We start from the raw sequence: 24,654 nt of genomic DNA, 5'->3' as shown, positions 1-24,654 counted from the left end.
TTTCAGTGATGAGGGAAAAATTAATTCATTTTATCCTATTTGGGGACAAGTCAAAGAAATCCTTTCAGGCCTCCTCCTGACCAAGAGGTGACTGCACAAGGTAGAAGTCCTTTCAGCTGAAATGGACTTCCAAACCTCTAAGTCGAATATTTGTTTTATGCAGCCTCAGCTCAAGTATTCTAATACTAAGGAATAAGATGCTTTTTATCAGCCCTACTAGAAATTGGCAAACACACAGGAAATTTTTTAACCATTAGGAATATTAGCGAAACTTGACTGTGGTAGTAATTTTACTATATTATATATATTTATATGTTACATCACTATGCTGTATACCTTAAATTTATAGAATGTTTGATGTCAATTATATCTCAATAAAACTGGAAGGGGAAAAACAGCAGCAGGGAAACACTCATTTAAAAAGAGCCACATCTGCAGGAAATTCATGAATTAAGCCAGTGCTCCTCAACCTCCTCCCAAGTCTAGCATTCCCAATTCTTAGGTGTCTCTGATTCCCTGATAATTGTGGCCTTTGGGACACCTATGTTTTTCTTTGACCCTTTGCATTTACTCACATTTAAGAACAAAATTTTCTTCCTGGCTAAGATCACGGTCTCTCTAGAAATTTGCTTCTGAAAGCTGCTTTTGGGAACTAGTCTCCCTCCTCCTCCTCCTCCCCACTAGGCCGGCCCAAGTGCCCCCTCAGTCCCAGACTCTAGGGCAGATAGGAACTGAATGGCTGCGTTTTCCCATTCCACCCTGGTGAACTTTCTGCTGCTCTGCTCTTTTCCCGTTGAAATGTCTGCATAATCTTTTTGATTTGCTAAGCTCTTACTTTATGCCCAATTATCAGTGTTCCAGACAAGACGACTAAAATAGGAAATTTTAAAAAGAATAAGGAAAAGAACAGAGTGACTTTCTTTGTTCTCTTGTAAGCCCATGTTATAAATAGTAAGGCCCTATTTGTGGCATTAATTCTACTACCTGCTTATCTTATTTTCATAGTTCATACTTTTACAAAACAAGCCTAAGTTTAAAAACAAAGATAGGGAGAGAGGGTATTCCATAATTACTTGTTTCAATCCTAAGACAAATCAATTTTCACCATTCTGTAAAACTCCCCAACGGTACAGCACTTGAATGAGCATTCTTCCTTTCACATAGAAGCTGCATCTTGCTTGATTGGCTCAGCATGCCAGGCTGCTGGTCTCACTAATGAGTCCTACTGTCTCACTAGGAGGACAGTATGTTCCTAACTACTGGACGCTGACGCTATCTCCAGCTGTGATAGTGAAATCACAGAATGGCATTTTTATTAGTTTCTAATAAAAAAAACCCTACAAGGTAAAATTTTTCACACTTGGACTAGGAAGAAAGCACACATTTACCTCAAATCAGTATCTATTTCTAAATCTGGCCTTTTAACAAACTGTTTTTGGATACTGAGCGTTTCAGGGAATGTTCTCTTTGCAATCTCAGAATTAGAATCATTAAGATTCTGCCATAATTATCTGGGAAAAACACTTTGGGCTTGAAATAAAAAACTACTAATAAGAATATTAAAAAATTATCTTCACCTCAAAGATCAGAAGAGACCAACCAGTATTAATGTAGACCTCCCCAATTCATAAAACCAAGTAAATCTACTATCATTTAAAAAAATCAAGCTCAAATATGGTATATCTGACTAGAGTATGTAATGGCTTCCCTAGAATACTTTCAAAAGATGGCCATGCTAATTGTAAAGTGCCCACCTTTTGGCATCTACTGAGATGTGCCAGTGGGCTCTCCAGAGAGGGAAAGGAAAAATGGCACTTGGGAAAGTAGAAGGAGAGTTCATCTATAACTCAGAAGGATGAGTTCAGTCTCAACGTAAAAGTCTGACAGGTAATTTTAGTGAGTATTACAGGAAGATGGGCCTTAATTAGCAAATGAGGATGCAAATTCTTTGAAAAGGTGATGACTTCTCATACAAACTCACTCAAGGAAGAAGAATGGAGGACTCCATCTTGAGGGACTCTCTCTACTCGCCAAGACGGCCTGCCAGGGCTGGGAAACTCCCGTAACACGGAAGGGAATCTCAATCTTTCATGAAGGAGGCAAATGCAAACTCTGCCTCATTCTAGACATAATTACTTTTAGTTGTGGAAGAATGTTTACTTTTTCAGTTCAAAAAATCCAATAGGGTACTCACTCCTTTAGAGTTCAGATAAGCTACAACTAACCCGATACTATTATTTGAAGAATTGAAGAATAACTCAGAATTTCACATTCTAGAGGTAATAAAAAAGTTAGTGTCAGTCTTTTTCTCTTTGGTATTCAGCTGTACATTTACATAAAATGAGAGTAAAGATGCGACTTCCACTGGACACTTACTGTAAATATGGAAGCAGTATAAAACAGGAGCGGAAGAGGGGTCTCCTTTTTATTTCTCTCCTGAAGAATGAGTTGTGAAGAATGTAGTGGTTGTTCCACATCATAAACCGGACTTCTTTCAGACCCCGAGAGTTGGCTTCTTCAATCAATCGAATAACAGACTATGGAGTAGAAAACAAGGTAAAGGGGAAAAAAAGTTTAAAATACAATAAATGTAATCACTGTAAAATATGAAGAATGTTAATATAACTAAAGGTAAGAACAATTAACCACACTGTTAACATCAGAAGAGTTTCAATAAAGTACAGTTAGTCAAATTATTTCCCATTATATGTAGGAAATTTTATTTATTCATTTTTTTCAAAGATGCAGAATAGAAAGATGCTTCCTGTTCAGAAGAACATGGACTTCAACTTACGAAATATGTGGGGCACAGGGAACTAGTCTATTTTATTTTGAGGCCTTAACAATGTCCTGGAGATCTTTTTGTTTATATTTCTTAAAGAAATTTCAGAAGAGGATTAAAGATGGTAGTGTATGCAGTTCAAATGAACCAGCTGAGTTCAAATCCCAAGAAACCTCTCAGAGGAGAAACACAGGGACAGTCCAGCTATTCTGAAAATACATTTTAAACAGCCTCTTAATCTCTTTGGAAGGTATCAGATACTAATGATTACTTAAGAGAGTCAGAAATTTTTATTCAATATTGTGTTTTATACTAATGAACATACTAGATCATTTTCTTTTGCTATTGTCTTAAAAGAAAACCTGTGGTAGATAAGTCAGTTCTCCCTTTTTGTAATGCTGGGAATGAATTTAATCAAATTGAAGAAGGCAGATCTTTGAAATGTGAAATTAATCTCTAAAGTCCATTTCAGGGTGTTTAAACGTGACTTAGAATTCTCATTCAGAGGCAAAGTAGCCACCATAATTTTAAAACCTTGCTTTGTGACTGATAAGCTATTCTTACCATCTCAGGCTAAGGATGCATGTGCACATGTGATAGAATTTTAAATGACCGATTTGCCTGACCACAGCTCAATAAACATTTTCAAGTACTTCTTCCAGGGGCTTAAGAGGGATTGTTTCCCACTAGACTTCTGAAATGCCAAGTGTAACACATGATCTAATCACTAGGAGCCAGACACAGCCAAAAGTTACACCAGTGCTCATCTCATTAAATTACTCCAAAGGCGGCACCGAGTCTGAGTACTTACCACTGTAAGTACTTAGTCTCTACAGTATAAGATACTGGGAAAAGCATTTTCTGATAATATTAGTATTCTATTTATGGATTCCAGGAGATTAATCAAAAGAATTACATTTTCAGAAAAATTGAGGAAAAATAAGTGTTACTTATATCAACGAGACTCAGTTTTACATCTATTTAAGCTCTTTGATTTGTGGTTCTGTCTAGTCATTGTTGGAAATGAACAGTGAAACACAAAAAAATTTAAATGCACTTTGGGGAAAAAGAACCTGTAAATACCTCAGGATACTCTCTCCATCCAAAGTGGTCCCTGCAGAAGAATTTCCAGACTGTGTGGTAAACAGAGTTGACATTGCTAGAAGGTGGTGTGGACAGCCTTCGTAGTTGGTCAAATTCAGCTGTTTCGTATACATTCATGGCATTCAAATCTGCCCAAAACTCTTGTCCTCTAAAAGACCCAAGAAAAAATGAATTGTTAGTATCAATATATTTGCAAAATAGAAATATCTAAACATTTCATCAGACATTAAAAGTATCTAGTATAGCATATTACAGAATTTTCAAAACTTGTCTTATTTGGAGTGAAAGGACATCATTACTGGTGGCTTCTCCATTTCCTAGGTGCCTTTACTTAACAAGACCAAAACTTCCAGGTCATGCATCATTACACGATTGATTCTATCTCACAGCATCACTGGCCTAAACCAATCAACATAATCTCATGCTCGCCACCAAAAGTGGGATGAGCCAAGCCTGGCCTCAGCCAATCAGGGAATCAGTTTTAGGATGAAGCTGACAGAAAGCAGACAGAGAAACAAAAGAAACTTCACTTGAGGCTTGTCTTTTTTCCAGAGGCATCAGTTTACCTAAGCCAACAGGAATACACAATATTGCCTGATGAAAGACAGGAGAACTAAAGATGGGAAAAATAAAATGATCCCAGATGAGGCGAGTACTGCTAATCTACCCAACATCAATATTATCTTTTATCCTGTGGGTGGAAAAAATTGACAAAACATGATGAAATAGTGTAGATTATTATGAAGTTTAGCTATGAGAAAATTTTAGTCATTATTTGGTCTGCTGCTCCTGAACCAGCACTTTACAAACACCTCAATACACTTGGGGGTGGGGTAGGGTGGAGTCCCCCTATATAAATCAGAACCATTTGAAAAATTAACTTATAGTGGTCCAAAAATTTTGTGCTTCTTTTTTAATGGAACTTCATCTAGTGTTTGAAACATCTGAACCATTATTTTAAGTAACTGGCAAAATGTTCACTGCATTCTCTTTGTGTATATTTCAAAATTTCCTTAAGAAAACATAAAAAAAAATCATAAAACAACATCACAAGTATCAGCAGAGTGACCAAGTTTCCAAATACATTTTTCCGGCTTTCCCACAGATTTCTAAGTGAATATCTGTAACACATAACCACATACTCCAGATCCAGTGGCACTCAGAACAACTGGTTCTTGTGCAATTAGGTGTTTGGACAGATAGTCCCAATAATTAACTTACTTCCTTGCTGTAAATTACGATTTCGAAAAGGGTGTTAATTCAGACCTATGGGTTTTGCTGGTTAGTGTGACACCCTAGACTCTATTCTTGGAACACTTTTTTCAAGGACTGTTAATAGGTACTCTATGCAAAAAGCATTCTGTGATCAAGTTTGTTTAACTTTGTGTAACCAAGATTTTCAATTTACTTACTGTAGACACTCCCCAGTCCCTTTAATATGCTAAGGTCGATAATGAAGTACCATGATGAGGACTATAAATATTCTAAAAGCTATAACAACGCTTCCCTTTTACCCATGAATACCTATTAACATCTCTCACTAAACACCCCTGGCAAATATGAAGGAAAGAAAGTATTTCCCACCCTCCATCCCAATGTTCATAATTTGTGAATCAGGTTCTATTTGGAAAAACAACAAAAACAAACCCCTCAAGTCATACACCAATTAATGGTGCCACGGAGCACATAAGTTACTGTAAAAATTTACATTCCTTTAAAAATTCCTAAAGAGCTGCCAAAAATCCTAATTTCTTGCATAACTTCAAGTTAGGATTAGGATGCCTAATTTCATCCCATTAGGATGTAGTATTAAAAGGAACATACAGTTTTAATTAAGTGTGAAATGGGAACAAGACAATAAAATGTAGTTTAAATCATATCTGAGCATCGCTTTGTTTAAAATTACTTATGGTAAATAGGAATATTTAATTAAAAAAAAGGTCTGGAAAATTCTTCAAAAAAGATAAACAATGAAAACTGGAACTCCTATGCCTAAATTAAACTTCACATCAAGTTGCTTTAAATAATTTTTCTTTACCCTTAGGAGAATCTGATGCTATCAATGAGTAGACAGATATTAACCTCTTTCTCCCTCTTAACATCATTTCCAGTTTCTAAACAGATTTTCCCATTTTAAATTTATTTCCCAGTAACTGTTCCCAATTATGAGTTAACAAATCTCACTATTTTCTTTAAGGAGTTCTAAGAAGAACAGTCATTATGTTAGCATACATTATAATATAAACACCAACGCTTTTTGCTATTAAAGTATCAGATTTTATTCTGGACATCGCTCTAACAATTTCTGTTTATGCCTGTATTATTAAGACTTCATAGATAATGATTTGCATGAGAAAGACATCTAAAGCTGCAGCCTGTGCTACATTCTCAGTGCATTTCAGTCCTTCGGGCATTATGAAACTTCCACGACAAATCCTAATTTACTACAATGAACTGTTCTGTGGATTGATGTATCAAAGTACTGTTTTAACTCTGATTTTCAATATGCTTTTCTAGACTCAACAGAGACAAAACAAAAAATCTGAAAAACATTAAATTATCTTTTTATAAGATTAATTTTACCACCTGCTCTCCCTTAAACAAGAAATGCTTACAACATCCAAAGCCAAGAGTGTCTATTCTCCTCAATCTGCATCAGTATAAAATTCATGCAATGTGAATGCCAAATGTTCAACATCCACTACTCTTATCAAACCATTGTTTCATATTATCAGAAAGCAGTCAGGAGCTGTGTGTGTGGAAATGGTGATGGTGGGCTGTATTAGGCAACACAAAGAACTAAACAGATGTAGTCCCTGGCTCCAGAGGCTTCAAGAGAGAAATAACAAAATGTAAAACCAAAGAAGTGGTACATCTGCCTCTCTAAACTCGTTGGTGGCAAGTAAATTCTGGGAATGAGAGGACAAAGAATAGGCATGCAGCATTATGGGAGAGGAGGTGGTTACTCCTCCAGGAATGGACAAAGGTCAGGAAAAGTAAGAGGCTTTAGAGTATCAATCCAAGATATTTTTCTGTGAGAGAAAGAATTTTAGGAGCAGTTTAATAGGAAATATCACCAGTAAGTAAAGGTTGTGTGGAAGAACAAGAAGAAAAGAGTTCTTCAAGCACTTTGCTTCTTGGAAGAAGAGTGGGGACAGGGAAGGACAGGAGCAGAACAGAAAGTTGGAGAAGGAAACCTTCTGAACAGGGGGCACACAAGAGATGAGAGTATGTGTAAGAGGGTATAACAGGCACTGTGAGAGGTGCCAGGCCATGAGCTAAGGGGGTAAGTTCAGGGTCTCAGAGCCTCAAATATGGGTAGGAATTTAGAGTATTGAGCAGATGGTGATAAAGGGTCAAAGTAGTAAACTTTAAAAAAAAAAAGTAGTAAAACAACAAAAAACAACCCCAGGATATTAAAAACAGAGCAAAAGAGACAGTACTAGAGATAGGGGTTGGGGTAGAGGGGAGCACAGGGCTCTGTAAAGGCAGGGTGCAATCATCCTGGCAGATGGGAACCTGATCTGACTTAAGGGCAGCCCTACAGAGGGATGGCCAGAAAAGAGTGAGTAATGGGAGACAGCCACTCTGGAGAAGGGTTTAGATTTGGTTAAATATATCATGTGGCTATACCAATCAACCTTGATTTACCCAAAATATAACCCTATCATGATGAATTAGAAAAAAAATCTTGTGACAGACTGCTGATTTTTGCTTCAAAGGGAAGAATGAACTTGAACTGCTGAAATATTAACAATTCTGTTTCTATTTGCTTCACCAACAAACACACCACCACATACCAATATAAGAATCCTAATATAAAACTAATTTAAAATTCTGAAAAGGACAGCCATTCTCATAATTTAGATGCTTTAAAACAATGGTTCTCTTCCTACTCAACAAATAGCTTGACATACCAACATTTCCAACATACATTATCAACGCACAGAGCACCAACACCCACACTAAGTCAGACAGTAAGCCCCATACACCATCATTTCATTTATGTATATTTCAGATACTAAAAAGGTCCTACAATATGATACAGCTGTAATAAAAACCAAAACTATTAAAGGAAATATTTGCTGTATGTAACAAATTAGTAAGAAAATGATTTCTTTGCTAGATAAATAGTTCCTGGGATTCTGCATTTGGGAGCTCAGTAGACTGTAACCATTTTAGGCAGTTTTTCTATTTGTAAATTGCTTGAAGCCAAGACAAAAATGTGACATGAAAACAAATAACAGTAATCTTAAGTAGACATATTGATTAGGCACTGGGCTACGTGTTGGGGATAAGAAGATGAAAAAGGCAAAATGCCAGAGTCAGTGGAAGAAAGCAAGAGAGACAAGAAAACCCTGTGGCACTGTGTGAAATGCGGCACTAATGTGGTCTGAGAACAATCCAGAGGCAAAGGGTCTACCTCTCCTGGGAAAGGGGTCACGAAAAGTGGTCAAGGAAGGTGTCTCAGAGTGGATGAAATGAGAGCCAAGTTTGGCTGGCCACCAGACAGACAGTGGGAGGCAGGACACTACACGCAGAGTGACTGACGTGTAAAAGTGAACTAAGTGAGGAACAAGACATTCAAGAAGGAGCAGCACATGCAATTTGTGTGGTAAGTCAGGATGCATGTGTGTGTGAACAGGATGACAAGACTGGACTGGGTAGGTTGGCTCGGGCCAGATGCTAAAGAGCTTTGTATGGGGTTAAGAGGTTAGGACTTGATTCTGTGGGCAGCAGGGATCACTGGAAAAGTTTCGGCAAGGTTCAGACTTGCCTTTTATAAAGGTCACTTCAACAGTAGTAGTATGGAGGACTGGTTGATTTATTTTTGGTGGTGAAAGGTGGTGAAAGGTGGGGGAAGAGTGGAGACAGGCTAAATACTTATCAGCATATTTATTTATCATTAATATTTATTATTTTATGGTTAGCCATCTATAGCTACCAGAATTGCACGTGAGACAAATGATGGTAGAGAACTAAGGAGGCAACAGTGGAGATGATTTGAGAGGTATTTAAGAGTGAGAATCTAACTGCATGGAGGATGATTACATGTGGGGCTGAAGGGAGTGAGAAGAGTCCAGGATGTGTCCCATGTTCTGATGTGGGTGACTGGATAATGGTGCCATTAAGTGAGACAGGAAATGCAGGAGATGAAACACATTTAAGAGGGAAGATGATGCAAACAAAATATAGAATTCAGACTTTAGCAAAGGTCAGTGAAATATAAAGTTTTCTGGACATTAGTTTGTACAGTTTTAACCAGATGGGTTAGACTTCGAAACCTTGGCTTCCTGCCTGTAAGAGTTAACTAGTTTCTACAAGGATAAATCTGTGACCTCAAACTAATTAACACCCCCTGCAATCAGGTGGATTAACCATACATAATTATTTATTACTATGATGTAAAGTGAAAATATCTCCCCAAAATGAGGGTCACAATGACAGAAGGATAAAGATCAAATGCAGTACGGAGAGTATTTAGGCTCTTCTGCTACAGACTTGAGACAGGCATGACAGATGGGGTATCTTTGCTGCTGCTAAAGAAATTTCACAGGCGCACAAAATATAGCTGGCTTTTGATACCTGGCTTTGATGTTTCCAGGAACTCATTTAGCAATGCTAGAATATCTGGCAGCTTATATAGCCCTTCAAATACATTACAAGGTGTTGAGAATCAAAGCCACAGCATACATAATACCAACATATTTTGTGAAAGCAGTGTAGTTATTAAACTTCAGAGGACTATGTACTCTTAACTTTCTGCTCTAGAAGCATAGTAACTGTCATTTATTCTGTTACTAATTAAGATTTTTTTGCTAACATCAACTCAAATAAATAGCACAAAGCTGTTGGGGAAGGCAATAAGATTTATCTTTGTATGTTGCTTGCAAGCAAAGCAACACCTTTCAGTATTTACCAGAGGTTAAAATTGTCTTCTTAACTTTTAGACTATGATATTGGATCCTGGTAATACTGGGTTTTCCCCTTTGTATCCAAAAGTAGCTATAGACACAGACATACCTACAAATCAAAATTGGGAGTTTACACTCTGTAGTTATGTGCAGGCTAAGAATCAAATGTTGACTCTCAATTATATCTGCCCCCCTCTAAGAAGACCTTGACTTAACCAGGGCAGGATCACTGAGACTTAGATTGTTCTGTAAAACAATTAATACCAAACTTGGATCACAGATTTACCTCAAAAGACTTTTGGTTAGGAAAAACAATTCCCCACTCTAAGATACAATGAGCTCCTGGGGACCAGCTTTCTTAGGGCAAACTTCTGTGTATGCTGCTCTCTCGGTCCCTCCTAGGATCCCTTGGACACAGGTGAATGAGAAGCAGTAAGTTATTGAGTGGATGCTGGTGCAATCACATTTACTTGTATGCTAAATCCCATATTTGATTTATAAATTGTTAGACATCTAATGTCTGGTGTTACATTGATTCTAGAAGTGAACACAGTGAAATATAAATGAGAGGCTAAGAATAGGAAAAAAAAAAAAAAGGCAGGCAGGTAGGTTTTATAAGTGAAAGGATATACCTTGTTTTTAAGCTTTTGTAATTCTGTAGTCTCCAAAAGCACATGGGGAACTAAACAGACACATAATACTGTTTATTTTCAAAAAACTTTGTACTAAGACATGGCCATTTGAGTAAATCTAAATGTTTCCTGAACCCCTAAGAAATCATATCATACACTGATGTCCCCACCACCCCATGCAATCACTTAAAGCAAATTACCATATCCACTTGACGAAGAGAACCTACTAAAATACTGTTATGTTGGGCTTTTTTTTTTTAACTACAAAACTATTGGATCAAAGCAGAGAATACAGAAGAACTTTTTAATAAGATGTGGATAAGCCTAAAATCTTTCATAAATAAAAATTATAAGATCAGAAGACCTCACTGGTATCTATTTATGGAGGTGCAGGATTAAATTTTGCACCCTGAAGACATGAGAAATGTCATACAGCCTTAACTTTTATCCAAGTTCAGTCACATGTCCTGAGACTCCTAGAAGGTAACTTAAATGAGACATACTTCTCAACCATAGCCTGAAGAGGAAGTGAAACTTAATTTCTACAAGAACAGCTGGGATAGAAAGTGCACAACAGATTTAAAAAATGTGTATCATGCCTTATACTACCTTAAATTATGCAGTTATTGCTTTTTATGAAGATGAGTAAATCCCTTTGTTAAGTGAAATATTTTTAAAACCGACAGGTTTCTATCTTCCCTCAAAGTAGACAATAAAAAAAGTCTGCCATATACTTGCTGATTAATTAAATTTTGTGGATATAGAATTTGACAATATTTAAAGAGGGCTGAAATATATGTTTATAAAACTCTTCTACATAATTATAAAATCAGTTGTATGCAAATGCTAAGATTAATTAAAAGTAATTGTTTTTAAATAACCTCAAACAATTCAGAACTCATTACACATAAATTAAATACTAATTATAAATAATTATCATAAAATATATCCTCTAATAACCCCTAGTAAGATACAACCTATTAGCTTAATTTATTTCTGGGTTGGCTTTTTAAATTATAAACATCTCCTTTTAAAAAGTTTTTATTTAGAATTTTCTCAGTTTTGTCTTGTCTTTTCCCCCAATTAGCACAAATAAACTAACTGATAAATGACCAAGTTAAAAATATACTTATAAGAAGTTCCTTATATCTGGGTTCTCATAATAAGCATGAAAGATCTGAATGTATACAAACTATATAAAGAATTATCACTCCCTAAAAGTTTTTGAAACAAAGTTCTGAAAGAAAAAAAAGACTTTCTACAAAAAATATATTGAGATAATTTTTTTTATTGTCTAGTTTTTGTAAACTATGACCACAAAACCTTCCAACAGTGTCTTAAGCCAATAACTATTCCTACAGGAGATGGATTCTGCAAAACGAAGTTTCTCTTCCAACTTTATCAATTAGTTAAGATAGCCTACATTATTTTTTAGTAACAAATTAATTGTAGAACACTTTATATAGTGCTTCTGATGTGTGGCAGCCTTTGGACAATCTGAACATCAGAAAGCAAGCAAGCAAAGTTCCTTCTGTTTCACATACTCTACCCCCATTCAAGGATGTCTTTTATTACCTTGGAAGGCAAACTGAGTATTTCTCCTGTGCTTATTTTATTCTCACAACGCCTGGAAATGAAAGAGCGAAGCCAGGTGACAGTAAGAAACCAAAGACCAACCGCAGCAGGAAATTATTTAGAGTATTTTGTGCCATTTGCCCTCACTACGCCCTGATCAGCTGCAGAAGCTGTGAAGATCACAAGGTGCAGGCCAGATTCTGAAAGCACATGCACTAAAACTGCAAGCAAAGTTCACCCTTGGGCCCCTACTCCTGCCATTTTTCACTGACTATTCAACGCTGGTAAAAACTTAAGAGCAAAGGATGTCACACAAAACTCTATGGCTGTATGTCAAATGAGAAGGAACAGTTTAAGAATCTCTTAATCCAAAAAGAGAAAAAAATTAATGTAATAGAGAAATTCCTGTAAATGTGGCCTAAAAATATTTTCCAATCATTGTTAAGTGCAGTTTCAACACAAGACTATTCATAAATCCTTCCCTATGCTCAAAAGCAACAGCACCAAAACAAAGGATATCCATTTGCATGAAGAATTCAAATTTCCCGAACTCTTTCTCAAACTTAAGTCACGTGGGATTCTAATACACTTCTTACATGATATTTTGTGGCACACACATTCACAAATCCCTGTTTTCTGCAGAATGTGAAAAACAGTCCCTCTAGCATTCTCACTTGCATACAGGCTTATCCTCTCATTGTGAAGACCATGCAGAGGTTCTTTACTGGTCAAGTGGGTGTTACCAGAAGTAAACAACACATAGCAGAGAAAGATCAAGGAGACAGGCAATATTTTGTTGTGTAGACATGGCAAATACGAATGCTTAGTTAACTCCCTTCTATGCTTGTCTTAGCAACAGTAACTGGCTAAGTCAGCAAGGAAAATTGGAAGTTTCACAATGAGAAGTTTATTAATGTAATCAACTTCTAATATTTGAGTTCTTGATCACAGATTTGGTTATACTATCACAAGATTGTGATACTATCTTTTGCAAAACCTGAGTATAAATCTTTCAAACTACCAAGTTGAATAAGTGGAATTTATTTTTACATAAAATTCTTTATTTTCAAAGATTTCAAAATGTATTTTAGAACCTATCCCTTGTAATTTCAAATCCCCCTATTAACAAGGAATTCGTCTACACTAGAAATTCAAGGCTTTCAGTTAATGTGTTAGGGATTGGGCTGGATTAGGTTTAACACTTACAGGGATTTTAAACAGAGGTGAGTCTGTGCAGTATGATCCCTGGTCCCTAGAAAGCACTGCCATAAGTAATCTATAAATATAAAAGTACTATCTGATTTTGTTAAAGGAGTTCCTTCGTATCTAAAAATGTGACTTGTTTGCTCCTAGAAATGGTGAACTTTAATAGAAGTATTTTATTCTTTTGTACAGTTTCTGTTTACGGCCTTGCAAAGTACAGTTCACCGTAAGATCTTAAGCTATTACCTAATGATTTTAAGCCCAGAATGAAACACAAAATGGCTCAACCCTCAGCACTTTGATATCTTCCAAGGATACAAAAATCACTCAAATTCACTTCATTTTGACTTAAAGCTTCCAGATTTATTTTAAAAGAGAAACTCTACTGCTTTTACAAAGGGAGTTTCTTGCAAAACTTGCCAGTGTCCAAATTGAACCAACCTTATAGAAAGTTGTTCTAGAATAATCAAGAATCATCCTGTGACTCAAAAATATTTATGCTTTCCTTCCACAAAAAGACAACTGCAACTCACAAACAGGATACTGGCAATTATCAAAGACTGCTAACCTAGGTTAAGAGGACCTCAGAGGTCCTAATGAAAATATGACCAAAATTATTACCAGGTTAAAGTATGATCAGACAAAGGATGCAGAATCTGGTGGTCTCAGATCAGAGGATAAGATACAAAAGAGACCATAAGAAAATAGTCACAATCTGGAATGGCTGGATTTTATTATTCCTTGAGTAGTCAAGGTTTGCGAAGGGCTACATACTGCTTCGCACCCTTTAGAAATAGCCCCCAAATACCAATATGAAACTAAGGATCACTAACATCAAAGATGCACAGATGGAATTTATGAATTTAGAATGCAAATCTAGAAATTCTAGTGTAACAATAGGAAATAATTTTACAGGGACACAATAATCGGTCAAAAGTTGCATTTTTTGCATGTTCACATATGAAGAATGAAGTTTTAAATGTTGAACAGAGTTATTACTTTTCCCTCTGTTTATTTACAATAGAAAGTAAAAGCTGTATTGTCGACTCAATGAGAAAATGCATAAGTCAGGCAATTATTTTTAGGAACTGCCAGATAACCTGATAAGCTGTTTCCTCCAACTGTCTTGATTTAAAAGTTATACATCTTTGCTTTCTACAAGGTTCATTTTCATTACCATGAATACATCAGGAACAGACTGACCCCAACCTGAAGCCAGGTGACAGCTGCTTCAAAAAGTCTAATCTGCTTATTGACAAAATCAGAAGGGAAATAAATGAATGATTGCTATTGATTCTGATGACAGCTTTACACAGCCCCACTAACTTCTCTGGATTAGTACAGACAGAAGCCAATTAGTTTTATTTCATATGTAAATAGCATCATAAAGAGGTACAAAAAATAATTCATTGGATTGCTTTATCCTAAAACACAAGGCACACATTTTGAAAGTCACTTCAAACACAGTTCTTGCTTATGGAGCTCTCTCTTTCTCTTAGGCAGGAATTTTTTAAATAAATTCAAACTCATCCAGCTGTGTATATTCAAGAAATACCAAAAGTCACAAGGCATAGTAAGCTTCAGCTGTTCTCCTCTCTCCAGCATTATCAATAACACATAATGAGTTAGTTCATACATCATCACAGCTGTGCAAGCCAGAGCTAACTTGGCTAATTTAACTATTCCAGTAGAGTTCAGTCAGGAGCTTGCTCTGCTTTAGATAATCCACTCTGCAAGTCATAGAGAATAACATATGCTCTTTATTATCATTAATATGCAATTCTCCTTGTCTTCTTTTACAGAGTTCCTGTGAAGTCTTCTAATGGTACTGTCCCTTGGACAGATTAAAAAAACAAAAACAAAAACTTCTAAGGGCAGTTAGCAATCAAAATCACTCAACACTAATGAACTAAGGCTATGACAACATGCTAAGCTTAAGCTTTAGTAAGTAAAATTCCTTCTTTAATCAACCAGTTTTAATTCTAAAGAGGAGACAAGAACACCGTCTTCTGAGAAAAATTAATCCCTCCTTTATGCTCCCTCCTTTCTAGGAAATTCAGAATTGGACATATCACTGGTCATATTTTCACCTGCAGATTAACTCCAAAATAAGATCAGCACAGTGCCTCTTTCTTACGGGTGATAACTAGACTATTCTGGCACATTTTAAAATGAATGTAATGTGAAAACCAGTGGTGATCTCAGCTGCTAAAGGGAGATTTGCACATCCTCCACAATTTCAATTATCCATAACTGTATTCTGCACAGTGAGACCCTTTAAAAACTGCTTAGTCCTGCCACTCAGTATCATTTTCTACTAAGGATGAGCGCCTAAACTGTCAGAGACTATGTTTGCTTAATCGAAAACACAACATTTGATGTTGTTTTCTTAACTGCATATTTGGAATTTGGAAATTCTCCAAAGCCTTGGCATCTAAATATGGGGAGTTCATACATACAACTAGTTTCCAGTTGATGTTGGCAATAAAGGTTTGCAGATGTATAAATGCACTGAGAAAGAAAAATGGGATGACATCATAATTTGGGATGAAGGCAAAATTGGAAAAGAATAATTAAAATAATTTCATTATAATAAACCAATTAAGCATTTTTATTATTGAAATCCTCTTTTATATGTTTTTAGAATCTAAGTATTTTGACTAAAAGAGTTGGAAGGGACCTGTGAACTTATGCAGATCAACTTTTCCTCCCAATCATTCTTGAGAATAAAATGAACACTGACACATCTAATTTGAATAAACTTTGGTGTTAAATCCAACACATTTGCAAACACAAATTTTATCTACACAGTTTCAAACTATGAACTTCTGTCTCTGCTAGAGACTCAGAACTATGAACTTTCCCCAAGTTCCACACACAATGAACTATTATTGGTGTAGTATATAATAATGATATACCAAGTCATATAAACTGCTGAAAACAAGTGGGATAAACAACTGCCATTCGTTATTCCTGAATCCAAAGACTGCTGGGTTTGACTTGGACATATACACAGCTGAACACACACTTCCTGGTTATGTGCAATCTGCACAGATAGACCAGCTTTACAGGCCTGACCACAGAGATTAATAGCTTTAGCCAAATAATGTGGTAACCATGTGAACCTGGGCTGCTCCAGCTTGTTTGTGAATCTCTCAGCAAGGCTCAACATGCCGTTATCTGCATCTTGTTGCCAGGAAACACAACATCGCTTTGGAATACAAGGAAAACCAGGTTGCAATGACCACAGGTCAACTTCCTAAAAGCCTAATTTTTGACACTTAGCTATCTACAATCTTATAACATTTCTTACTGTAGTCATCCATGGAGTACTTCACTTTAATAGTAATTAACAGTTAATATTTTTTGCTATTTTTATCAGGGCAGGACCACTTACTACCATTAACAGTGTAGCAGCAGCAATAGTAATTATAATAATAACTCACTCATACCTTTCCTCTCAAGTGTCAAAAAAAAATACGTTTACTTCATTAAAACTGATTTGGAAATTAAGCGCCCACTGCAATAACTTTATAACTGATCCAGCAATGCATGTAAATAGGCTTTTATCTATGTCTACTATTCAGCAAAGAAATTTCACCAAAGGATAAAATATTCAATATGCTGCTGACCTCAGAGTTCCTGAATTTTCTGGGATCAAAATACCTGTCTTGCCTTGCTCATGGTAACAACATTATGTGTTGGGCAATAATCCTACGAGTTTCCTCCTGACCAATTCAAACAGATAGAAACTTAATGTACCAAGATGCTAAAGTACTCAGCAAACTGGGAATTTGCTTCATAAGAGTGAAATGGGAGGTCACTGTTCAGCACAGTTCTGCAATCTGGAGATGGAAGGATTAGAGTGGCTTTGAGAGTATATAAAATTAATTACCCTTGACATACCAATCAGAATGGCTAGCTCATGGGCAACAGAGATTTTGGACAATACCTTATTAAAAAGATTTTTAAGATAAAATGGAAAACACTTTTCTCTCTTCCAATGCTGGCTTAAAAAAATAAGTCAAAAGTACTTAGCTTTATTATACGATCTGAGAATTTTGCTACCCAAGTACTTGAATGCATTATATTATCAAGAGAACACATTTATGATCAGGAAAACTACATTCCTGATATAATCTTTACTTTCATCCCAAGGGGTCTTCTATATAATACTGCTTTAAACGTGGGCTTTATATTGTTTCCTGATCCTGTTCTACAAGTCCCTTCTGAAACACAAGATGCAAAGTTTTAGTTTCATGATAATTAAGTTGCTAAAAAGACACACAGATCTGTGTACTATATAATGGAAATATTCAAAGAAAATCACTTACCTAATACTAAGTGGGAGAAAGCAAAGTTAAAAAACAAAGACCAGGTTTCTGTAATGCCAACAACATTCTGGCACTGTGTTAGAACACGGAAGGTTAACATCAAAACTAATAGAATTAGACAACACGGGAATGGTTCACTGCCACCATTCGCCTTGCTGACTCTCCAGACACTTGGGTAGTGTAACCCAACTTTTCTGTGAACAAAGATGACTCTCAAGAAAGTTCTTCTCCTGACCTTCTGGGCTAGGATAGTTAGTCTCTTATTTAAGTCCTTTTACACTAAGAAGAAACAACTTAGGAAAACAAAGATTAATGCTTATGATAGAGCCATTTTTGCACTAGCAACTTTATATGTGGCAACTATCATTTTCTCCACTTTCAAGTGCATTAAAGAAGAATTCAAATGTGGAAATTTCAGTTCCTTATCAGTGAATAATGCTTGGACATCCATACTAAAAGAGCCAAATTATTTATATACAGTCTTTCCTACAAAAAAAATGAGGATAACTTTTTTTATGTAAATGACAAATAAACATATCCATTAACATAAATCTTCCCTTCACTCGCTGTTAAAACTGACTCTTTTAAAGGTTTAAAAAAACACCGAGTTGTGGAACAATTTATTTTATGTATAAGATAAACAGAATAATAAAATTAATGGTAAAAAGCTTTAAGGGAAGTAAAAAAAAGAGATTTAACATGTTTGGGCATGTTTAAGTTCCTCTCAAACTTCTGAATCATTCACAGAAAAAAACAGCTTGGACCATTCAAAATGAAAAGAGGGCCACAAAAATCTCCATACAATACTATTTTCCTTTAAAAAAAAATAGCAGCTACTTAATATGCAAAACTTTACAATTAGATAAATTAGGCATTCATTTTTTTATAAGATTCTCCATGGATTTTCTTTCAAAAGCAAGCTCTCCTGTGTGATTAAAATAGTATTTGACTCACAACATTCAATGTATATCCAACTTCTCAGTCACACACATATTGCACAGAGTGACATCTGAATTGTTCAAATCATAAAAGCTTCATTGTCTGCTTAGATAAATAGCCTGCATTCAACTGCCATGAAAAAGTCAGGATAGCATACAGCCAAAAGAATAACAGTAGAAAAAAGAATAAAACCTGTTAGGTTACTCCTGAAAAAAACCACCCTACTAAGGTTTTAGGCTCTTTACCTTCTCTGCAGGATTTAACAACAGCTTTAAAGCAGTGATAAATACATACCCATACTTCATTCTCATTCTATCATTCTCTGGGTTACAGTAAAATCTTTCCAAGTGTTCCTGGGAATCATTGGATACACTCTGCCACTTCTGAGTAGTTGTCCTCTTGACCTGCCAATGATATGGCAAGACTGTGTGGTGCTTCAAACAATCCCTGCCATAAATACAAGTGCCTTGCAAAAAGTCCATGCAAATTTCAATTCCATTCTCTTGGTGAGTGTGGTACTGTAGCTGGTTCACCAGCTCAAACACAAGGTCAAGGGAAGCCTCCTCACTTTTGTCCTGAAAGAGCTCGGTACTCAACTTATCACTGGTGTCCAAAATGTACTGGATTGTAAAACTGTTGTCTTGGAAAACCCCTGGAACATAATCCATGACTTTGTCTATGCAGTCAGGACTAGCAGGAACATCACCTGAAACTGGATGCAAAAGGTCAGTCTGAAAGTGTCCTGCTGTAGAATCTGCCACTGTCCCACTGATGGTTTCTGGTGGAAAGCTGTGATCCTGGATTGGAACCACTTGTTCTGGAGCATCAGTGGGAGGATGGGCTTCTGATATTTGGCCCCCAACATTTGTCCCATCAGGAATCAGGACAGACATATTGTTTTCTGCTGGTGGACATGATGGATTGATTTCCAACGGTTTTTTCACCAAAGGTTCATGTAAGCTGCTCTCATCTGCACTCTGGTTTCTAGATCTAAAAACCCCATCAAGTGAGCCAGATTCTAGCAAAGTGTTTAATATTGGCCTCAAAGACCTCAGGGTTCCGGTTCCCAATCTCTTCTGATCCTTTTTCTTAAAGCAGGTCTTCAATGGAGTGATCTTCTCAGAGAGTCTCATTTGGCATGAAAAGTCATCAGGAGGAGAGGGAGGCTGCACTATACAGCCTGGCTCAGGTTCGGTGGTTTCCATTTCCATAGTGTGGATTAGCTCCAATTGCCCCTCAGTCTAAAAATCCTACCAGGAAAGGAAAGAAGATGATTATTTACAAGCTGACAACAACCAAATCCTATTCATTCATCAGCATGTTTTGTTTTAGTCTCTAAGTCCCTGAAATCATTCCTCTTATACTATATTTCATTTTTACAGGTCAATTTTAAATTTTATTGAGAAATCAAGGTTCCAAAGCAGCCAAAGTTATTTAAAAGTCCACAACAAGTAAAGGTGAAAGACAGTTAGTATCTTCCAATAGGCTCTTGACATTGATTTGTGAACTTAATACATAACGATTTGTAACTATGCCGGGGTGTGAATTTTTACAGTAAGTCTAGGGTACAGTGGGGGTGAAGGGTAGAAATAAGTGTGTCTGATGACAGCAGGGAAACCACATCTCCACTGCTTTGTGGTTCTCTTCACAGTTGTTTATGTATCACTTATCTCTTGAGGTGACAAAAACTGTTTCTTTGTTAAAAAAAAAAATTCATCAAATGCAGGAAAAATTTCAAAGTTAACCAGTGAATTTGGTGTGTGAGGATATACTCAGGAAACGGGCTCTCAATTAAAATGTTATATGGGAGAAAGCCAGGACCCTGTTGAAGCATTTCTAGATTCAGAAAGTTCCAATATATTCCCCAAGGATGTTAAGAGTCTACTTTTGCAATCCCCAAAACATTACCACTACTGGAGGGAGAATACCAGGACTTGTTTAGCAACAGAAGCTACATCAGCAACAACCACCGCATATTGTTTTAAAAACCAAACGCAACTTCGTAATACAGAAAGGGGCCTCCTTGTCCTCAGAAACATACATATTTTTCAAAAGACAAATGAAGCATATTATAGAAAAATAACAAAAAAACAAGACACATCAAATTTAAGATTCCTAATGAACTACTCAGAGAATAAAAAAGTGCTTTCTTCAAAGAATCAGATCCCTTGAAAAAAAACTGGATCTTAGAGTAAAAAGCAAAGAAAACTTTGTAAAATGACAAATGGTGTCTCCTCCACAATCTAGCATTCATTAACTAATTCTGAATATATTTACTGAATATTGTGCCAGGTGGAAAAGGGGTGGCGATGAGCAACTAATCCTCTTCTCTCTTGTCCAGTAGACTGAAAGAAATCCTTGATGCAAAGGCCCATGACTTCATCAAGTATGCATCCCAGGTACTCAGTACAGTGCCTAGCACAATACACACAGTGGATGCTCCATATTTTGGAGCTGAATTACTGAAGAAAAAGCACCTATTAAATACCTAGTTCTGTGAGCCTCTACGGTTCAACAATACCAACAAAATGAGAAAATTAAGTCCCCATTAAAATGGATATTAGACATCTAACTGGAGAGATTCATAAATCTACCTGTGTAAAATGCATAATAATCAAATTCAGGAAAAATTTTAAAAAATTATATAACGAGGTGTTAGCGCACATGGCAAGTACAAAAGAAAAGGTAGAAAAAGGAGAGTTCAATGTGAGCTGGCATTGTTAGGAGAAGCTTCATGAAGAAGGAGGGACTTGACATAAGACATAAATCAACTGGAAAGCAGCCAAGCCAGGAATTATTATTCATCATTTGGTGCTCTTGCCTCAAGGCACAATTGGCACAGATTGTGGTATTCCCTCTCCACCACACCAAACCAGCCTGTGCCTTCCCCCACGCACGCACGCAAGCACGCGCGCACACACACCATTCCTATCACACCCAATCAAGGCAAAACAGAGTCGAAACCCAGTTCATTTACACGGGTGCAAACACACACGCTACAACTTTCCCTATTTTTGCCCTCTGTCAAACTCAGAAATAAAACCGAAGAAAGGGCAGAGAACTGGAGGAGTGGCTGGAGTGGGGAAGTCACTAGAACCTAGTTCCTCAATGAGTTTGCATAACAGAAAAATAAAGATTGGAAGGACACTTCCTCCAGTCCCTGCTGCAGGCGACCTACCGCCCCACCCTTCACCTCGTGATGCCCCCGGGTTCTCGGGCACTCCCGGCCCATCGCACGGTCCCTGGAAACCGCCCCCTCCCAACTCAGGACTCCGGGGACCTAGCCAGGGTCCGAGCGACGCCTCCTGCTGGCGGCGGCGGTTTGTGCAGCTGGGCGCCGTGGGGGTCGCACCAACTCCTGCGCAGCGCGGCCAGTTCCGGGTGTTCCAGGGCAACCCGCCTGCCCCTCAGCCAGGGCGCCCCCGCTAAACCCTCGGGCCAGCCCCTCTCAACCAGCGACCCCTGCCCGGCTGCCCTCTCTTCCAGAGGCCACTCGCAGCGCCTTGCACAGTTAATTTCTTTTCCTCCTCCACCGACCTCCCCGAGAAGATCGTCCCGCGAGTCTCCGACCCGAGAAGAGCAGGGAAAACGCGGCGGGCGCTTCTCAGGCTGGCGAGAAGGAAGGCGAAGACTTCGAAGTTAATCTGAAAACAGTCTGCAAACTTCTGGCTGCAGCCGGAACGCGGGTCCGCTGGAAGGCTCCCCTCAGCGGCCGTGCCCTCCCCCTCAATCGCCCTCCCCCTCCCCCTCAGAGAGCGGGGGTCTGCCTGACGGAGGCTACCGCGTAGACGCGCCCCCGAACCGCCCTGACCCAGTGGGAATCGGGAGACGCCGGCGCCCCTGACTAAACCCTTCGATGTCTTACTCTGATTTATACACCTGCCAGAGGCCCAAAGTGACTGAGAACTGTAAACCGATGCCACTCCGGTATTGACGAGATCCGAGTAAATTTAAACATCAATCACCTCAGATCCGTGAAAGCAGGCAGCGAGGCCGGCGCCCCCTTCCGTGCCCGCCATCCCAGCTACTGTCCTTCATTGACCCCTCGGAGCCCACCCGGAGCCCTTTACCTGAACGGGCAGCCTGAGGGACCGGACCAAAGGGGGCGAGTCGCGGCGCCGCCGGCTAGCGGGCAGTGTCCGCGCCAGGAGGTCGGCGGGGAGGACTGACTCGGGCGTCTAGGGGTCGCAGGCCGAAGACGCGGCGAGCGGCGCTCTGGCCATTCCGCCGCCGGGAGCGCAGAAAGCCGCGACTGCACTCCCGCTCCAGCTCGCTCGCCTGTCACCCCGAGCTCTGCTTTTAAGTGGCTTCCGGTCGCCTCCTCTCAGCAGCCCAGTCGCGGAGGCGGAGCCTGAGCAGCAGAGGGGTGGGGTGGGGTGAGGGGACCGGGAGCTCAGTGGGTGCCGGGAAGGAGGCCCGCCCCCGCGTGCGCGTGCGCGCTCCCGGGCGGGGAGGCGCGCGCGAGGTGTGCGTGCGGCGGCCGCGTGCTCCCTGAAGGGGGCGTGTCCTTCCCCCACCAGCTGGGACCCAGAGGGTCCGTGTCTGCACGCGTATAGGATTGTGCGGCTGGGAGGAGGGGATGTGCGCCGTGTGGGACGGGCTCCACCTGCCTGCGGACAGATGGAGGGTCACTTTGTTCGGAGGAAACCCAGGGAGGATGTGAAATGGAACAACCCGTTTCTGTGCGGTTGGCTTTTGTTTATTTGCCTCCTCACAGAAGGCCTCCTGCTCCTGACGCCGCCCACCCGGAAAGGAGGCGATCGGCTGCTAGAGCTGCTGCGGCCAGACGGGGTCGCCCGCCCCGTACTGGACGGGCAGGCCCGGCGATGTACCAGGGCCAGCGCTTGCCGGACCTGGTTGCGGGCATTCCTGTTTCATGGGAAACATTCGCAGCATTGCAGGAGGGAAACGTAGCTTTGGGGTTCTGACGATAAAAGCGCGTCTGTGTGTTTTAAAGCCCACAAACACGTAGTGACTTATTTATTCATCAAATATTTGTCCAATGCCTGTTGCATGCCAGGGGGTGCAATAGAGACTTAAGACTACAGTCCTGATCAGCCCAGACATGGAGCTTGCAGAGCACCATGTACTTACTTCTGAAATACACATCGCATGTGAATTTGCCATATTTTCTGGTAAAATGCCCTGGATGGTAGGTCCTATCTAGTGAATAGCTTTTCAGTGGTGGAGGAAGAAACACTATGCTAAACTCGTATAATTGCTATATGGGGTGCGGGGGCAGGCCCTGATCATAATCAAAGAAAATTAATCGTGGCTGTATTCCCAACAGCTGACAGGAAGGGAACACAGATTGCAAAGAGATACTCTCTTCCTGTGTCCTGAAATCTAAAGTGACTTAATACCGTAACTGTAGAGCCATTCTGGGTTGAAAAAGGCCAGCCATTACCTTACCAAACATGGGAGCCTGTAAAAAAAATAAGAGGTGGTAGTAATAAATATTATTCTAAGCCTTTCTTAAAAGTGTTCTAAACCAAGCTGGGTGACACAACAGCAAAGAATAGATTAAAGGTAGTATCCGCCCAGCAGACTTATTTCAAGTGGCACAAGGAGGGGGGTCTTGACAAGGTGGGAATGACATGGGCATAATTCAGAGACTAATAAGTAAAATAATTTCCAGGCTTTAAAAATTGTGTTGCAACAAAATCTTGGTCTGTGCCTAAACATTTATGGAGTTTCCCAGAAGCAAGTATCTGAGTTTAAATCTACCATTTTACTGTTTGCTATTTGTCTCACTGTCCTATGTTCTTTTTCTTCCCTTTTATGCCTTCTTTTGGATTTAGTATTTTAAATTCTATTCTCTCTCAACAATAGGTTATTTGTTATACACATTTTTTATTCTTTTAGTAGTGTTTCAGTTATTTATTCCTGTGTAGAAATGACTCCAAAACTTACAACTTAAAACAACAACTCTTAGATGCTCATAATTCTGGATTCTCTGGCTCAGGAATTCAGTCAGGGAGTGGTGCAGGTGGCTTATCTCTGCTCCATGATGTCTGGGGTCTCAACTGAGGTGGTTCAGATGGCTGGGGCCTGGCTGTTGGCTGAGTTCTCTGGTTTTTCTCTACATGGCTTCTTCGTATGGCTAACTTGGGCTTCCTTAAAGCATGGAACCCTCTCAGGGTTCTAAGAGGGAGCATTCCAAGAGGACA

General features: G+C 38.9%; 1 protein-coding gene across 1 annotated transcript in view; it reads right to left on the bottom strand.

Annotated features, from left to right (window-relative positions):
* The window catches only part of TIPARP (TCDD inducible poly(ADP-ribose) polymerase), a 28,335-nt gene extending 5,544 nt beyond the window's left edge, over window positions 1-22,791 (bottom strand). Inside the window, exons 1-4 of the mRNA XM_010986425.3 lie at window positions 22,555-22,791; window positions 18,779-19,734; window positions 3,866-4,034; window positions 2,377-2,537 (exon numbers count right to left, since the gene is read on the bottom strand). Coding sequence (XP_010984727.1) covers window positions 2,377-2,537; window positions 3,866-4,034; window positions 18,779-19,695 — 1,247 coding nt within the window. The 5' untranslated portion in view covers window positions 19,696-19,734; window positions 22,555-22,791. The remainder of the gene's footprint in view (window positions 1-2,376; window positions 2,538-3,865; window positions 4,035-18,778; window positions 19,735-22,554) is intronic.
* Window positions 22,792-24,654: the final 1,863 nt, after the last annotated feature.

The sequence above is a fragment of the Camelus dromedarius genome, chromosome 2 (assembly GCF_036321535.1).
Source record: "Camelus dromedarius isolate mCamDro1 chromosome 2, mCamDro1.pat, whole genome shotgun sequence".
Classification (NCBI taxonomy): Eukaryota; Metazoa; Chordata; class Mammalia; order Artiodactyla; family Camelidae; genus Camelus; species Camelus dromedarius.
Note: the sequence above shows the minus strand (reverse complement) of the source record. Positions and strands in the feature narration are given on the sequence as shown.